Below are 5,000 nucleotides of genomic sequence, written 5' to 3' on the forward strand. Positions count from 1 at the left end.
ATAGAGCATCATAAAAAAAATCTGGTTATAAACCTGAAGCTGAGTGCTGTAATGAAGACCTAGTCTCAGACATATTTTAGCAACAAATTACCTTAGTCACAAGTAGGATTATAATAGCGTAGTTGGCTACTACACTTGTAGGGTATGCATATGCAAATTTCTTTTTAACGTGTGATATCTAAGTTAGAAGAATTGGCTTAGGTGAGTATGTTGATAGTAAGAACATGCGTTGCACTTTACCTGGGCTGTAACAGGATAACAGGATACTGTGTTAATATGGTTACCATAGGTGGAAGCAGGCTCTACCTGTGCTGTCTTCGGCCTTGGAGGAGTTGGCCTCTCTGTTATCATGGGCTGCAAGGCGGCTGGAGCTTCTCGCATCATTGCCATTGATATCAATAGTGACAAGTTTGCCAAGGCCAAGGAGCTGGGAGCCACCGACTGCATTAACCCTAAAGATTACAAGGAGCCCATTCACAAAGTGCTGATTGGAATGACTGGCTATGGCGTGGACTACTCCTTCGAGGTCATTGGCCGTATCGAAACCATGGTATGTAACCAAAAATGTCAAAAGAGGCATTAGCTTGTTAGCTCTCTCTTCTCTAACCAGCTAAGCACCGAGGGTGAAGGGCTGAGAGCCACTGACAAATTGTGAAGCTAACTTTAAACGTGTGAAATCTGGCTATCTGCCACTAAGATGTAAGGACAGAAGGACACTCACAAACTTTGGAAAGGGAGCTTAAATGTAGTCCCTCTATATTCTGATAGAAAGGGAGCCTAAGGAGGGTGGCTAAATTTCACATAACTCTGTATCTTCTTTCCAACTGTGTCTTATCATTAATGAATAAGACAAAGTAAGGAAACAGAACAAGATAAAACATGACAGCAGACAAAAGACGTGAGCTTGAGAAATTGTTTGATGTGACTGCAATAACAAAACATGAAGTGCAAGCTGAGTCCTGAGAGGAGAAGGAACCAAATGTTTGTGCTCCAAGTGGCAGGTCTTGCGTGACCCTGGCACGTCCCTCTCTGTTTTAAATGCAGGTTGCAGCCTTGGCCTCATGCCACTACAACTATGGAGTCAGTGTCATTGTGGGAGTGCCCCCTGCAGCACAGAATATCACTTTTGACCCCATGCTCCTCTTCAGTGGTCGCACCTGGAAAGGGTCTGTCTTTGGAGGTAAGAACTTGGAAAGATGCAATTTAACTGGCTTGGGAACTTGTAAATCATCTTGAATCAAAGCAGATGTATCTAAATTCACTGCTTAGCTTGTCTTATTATACTACCGATAGCTGGACATACTACTGATAACTATTTTGCTGACAAAGTAGCACAAAGAGAATTCATTAAGGAGACTCACTTATCAGAAGTGGTTACTGGAGAGAGAAAAACAGAGAGGAAGGGGAAGAGAGGAAGAGAGAGAGAGAAGGGAAGAGATTAAAAAAAAATACAGAAAATGGGAGAAGAAAGGAGAAAAATGAAAAGGAGAAAAAAGGCAGAGAGAAGGAAAGAGGGGGCAGGGAGAAGGGGGCAGGAGGACAGAGAAGGGGGACAGAGAAGGAAGGGGGAGCAGAAAGAGAAAGGGGGCAGGAAAAAATGTAAAGAAAAAAGGAGAGAGGAGGAGAAAGATATGTGAGAAAAGGGCAAAGGGAGAAAAAGTATTAAAAGAGAAAAAAAGAAGGTATGAAGAAAGGATGGAGAAAGGGAGAGGAAAACAGAAAGAGGGGAGAGAGAGGAAAGGGGTAAAGGGAGAAAAAAAAAGTGAAAAAGAGGAAAAAGGAAAAGAGTGTGGGAGGGTATTTAGAAAGGAAGAGAAGACCAAGAAAAAGACAAATGGAGAATAAGAAGGATAAAAAGACAGAGGAAGAGAAAAAGAAGAGAGAGCAGGGGAACAAGATGGAGAGTCAAGAATCCCAGAGGACACTGGCAGTCAAACCAACCTGATTGCCATGAAGGTCAGGCCCCAGCAAGCTGCCATCACTCCCAGTTCCTTCTCTTTTCTGGGCTCTTCCAGGGATTCCTACACTCAGTGAGCCCTAGATCACTGAACACAAAACTGAAGGCCAGAGGAAGCTTAATTCCAACAAGAGATTTTCCCTTTTGCAACCAGTTCCTCTGATAGATTCAGCAGACACCTGGATAAAATAACGAAAGACAAATTAAGTTCTTCTGGAAGGGGATCCTGCTATTAGAGAGAGCTTTATTTAGTACTGCTTCTAAGAAAAATAAATACCTTGCTGCCCTATTTCGTCTAGGCAATCAAGTTTCTAGCTACCAACATAGATGTCATCACTGTGGCTTTTTTTTAATTATGTGTTACTGAGGGCATGAAGTATGAATAGACAGCCTGAATCAGTATTTCATGTGGGAAAAAGTTTGGATTCTTTCAGGATTCAAACTTCAGAAACTTAGTCTTGTATCAGTAAAGCACTTGCTGGGTTTGTCATATGCATTCCACTCCACTGTAGATTAGCTGCACTTATATACAGCATCATGTTTCCTCCTGGCACTCTGTATTACAAAGGTAAAGATATACTGCAACATTTCATCATGCTATTCTGCTGTAGAAAGTTTATCTAAGAATTTAAGTCCCTGTTTTTCCCATTTTCACAAGCATTTAATGGTTCATTATACATTGCCTGTGGATTCCTTTCAGGCTGGAAGAGTAAAGATTCAGTCCCCAAGCTGGTTGCTGACTACATGAAGAAAAAATTTGTTCTGGACCCATTAATAACCCACACCCTTCCTTTCAGTAAAATCAATGAAGGATTTGATCTGCTAAGGGCAGGGAAGAGGTAAACACTGCTTAATTATAAAAGTTCTGTATAAATAAGAACTGTACCGTAACAGAATATGACTGACTTCATGACAGAGACTGGTGAAAGCAATGCACTGTGCCCCTTAATCTTGCCCAGTATATTGTGTGTCCATGAGCTGCAGCTGTAGTAACAAAGGTAGCAACACCTTAGCTTTTGAAATGTAAGGGATGTTTTATTTCCTTCCAGAGGAACTTTTGGATTCTATTTCCTGTCTAGTTTGAGCAAAGAGTCTGAGTGGCAGAGGGAGAAAAACCCACACAGATCAGCAAATCAGTGCCCACCGTGCTTTGGAAAAGAGCAAGCAACCCAAGGAAACTGAAAATGTCAATCTGCAGAGCACCAGAAGTCAGTTACCTCACATTCCAGGAAACATTTTAGGATGAGGAACAGAACAGAGAAATAACCTACATTTACTGGAAAAGCAAAATACCATTCTTCTTATGAGTTAGGGAACAGAGTCCCAGTGCAATTAGTCCTAAAGTCACTGGGTAGCTTGCCCTAAACTTTAGAGCTTTTCAAAAGGGAAACTACTTTGTGTATATACACAACTAGTATTTGCAAACTCAGAATCTGGCTCTCATGCATTCTTCAAATATTGTGAGTTCAACTCAGACTATGTTTTCACTGGATGTTGAAATCAGAAATATTGTTTGCCAGAGATGTTTGACAAGGATTCACCATGGCAATAACTGAAAATTCTTGTTGGCGGAAGTGGGAAATACTTTTGAGTATTTCAATACATGTGGGGGCTACCTTTTTGAAGGTTCTAGCTCTTTATAACTTACACAGTCTGGAGAATGATATTGATGTTTTCTTTTCATTGTCAGTTGCTAGCAATTTTTTAGGCATTACTTGCTCTAAACACAAAAATCATGTAACAGATGAAGAATTTTGCCCCTGATGCTTTCTTTTAGGTTTGTTCCCAGGTTTTAACTATGCAGCACTTACTCCATTTTTTGACTGTCCTTATTTTAGATGTGCTGCAAATGTCAGTTTTGGATTTTAGTGTGGCAAACAGGGGAAGTGGCGAGGACATAGACAACATCAGTTTTGCTAAAATACCGACAGTCAACCTGAAGACAGAGACATGTTGCCCCTGATCATTTACTCAGTCAAACATTTTAGTGTTTACTAAATGAAATAGTGTTCACAGTGTTCTGCATAGAGCATGCAAGAATCCCACTGCGGTGTACCTATGATTGTTTAGCCAAGACCATTAGAAAGTTCAGATTGCCCTTTTAAACGCTTGCAAGAGAGGGAATTAATCACCTTTCCTGATTATCTCTGATCTATGCACATTGTCCCCATACCTTAGGCCGGCTGCACTCTAACAGATGAGGGGATGAAAGCCAAGCCCTACTTTTGAAAAAATGAAATTTCTGGCCCCTTTCATCCATCATCCATACCAGAAATCAACATATCCTGCTTGACAAAGGAGCCACAGTAGAGCTCAGTTAATTATTTTATTGCATGCTGTTCCTGATCAGAAAAAGAAAGAAAGAAAGAAAGAAAGAAACAAAGATGCCTCAAAAAGTGAATGGGAATGCTTATACCCTGGAGGTATTTTTTTAGGTTTACTGTAGCAGGTGTATCTCCACTTACAGAGATTTTTGAGGGGGTTTTAGATCAAATTAACCCCTTCTAATGGAAAGAAAATGCTTATCTTTCCAATGCTGAAGGTTCCACTACCCTCCTGGCAGCCTTCAGATCTGCTCACCTACCCCCTTTCTTTCCTCATTTGATACCACGTATATTCAGCTTGCTGGACCTTGCTCCATCACTTTCCTACAAGCTGAGGCAGGGGAGGTGAGGAGTACCCTGGTTAACAGTAATAACCTAGATTTTCAGAGGAAACAGCAGTATTGTGCTGATGTTGTCACAGGGGTTTTCTACAGTCACTAACTTGTCGTTTTATATTGCAGTATTCGCAGTGTCCTGACGTTTTAGGATTCCCAAATGATAAACAGCAGATGGCTTAGCAGCAGCACAAACTTCATTATCCTCCAATACAACGGATACAAATTTGAAATAAGACATTTCTGAATGATCTGCCACCACCACCCTTGAATAAAAGGATCAAGCTCAACATCCAGACTTCAAGCACAGCATTTAGAAAGAAAATAATCTTTCCTTCTACTTCAAAGCAGGAATCAGGAAAAATCTCTGTATTGTGCAGCAAT

The 5,000-nt window shown here is 40.9% G+C and overlaps 1 protein-coding gene across 1 annotated transcript; it reads left to right on the forward strand.

Moving 5' to 3' along the window:
* Positions 1-289: 289 nt before the first annotated feature.
* On the forward strand, positions 290-4,888 carry LOC126913717 (alcohol dehydrogenase 1; the record flags this gene model as incomplete). Its single annotated transcript, XM_050716801.1, has 4 exons — positions 290-550; positions 1,045-1,180; positions 2,658-2,796; positions 4,743-4,888. Coding segments are annotated over 4 exons (561 nt in total), but the record flags the coding sequence as incomplete, so codon positions are not given.
* Positions 4,889-5,000: the final 112 nt, after the last annotated feature.

Source organism: Cygnus atratus, unplaced genomic scaffold, assembly GCF_013377495.2.
Source record: "Cygnus atratus isolate AKBS03 ecotype Queensland, Australia unplaced genomic scaffold, CAtr_DNAZoo_HiC_assembly HiC_scaffold_373, whole genome shotgun sequence".
In the NCBI taxonomy this organism is placed as follows: Eukaryota; Metazoa; Chordata; class Aves; order Anseriformes; family Anatidae; genus Cygnus; species Cygnus atratus.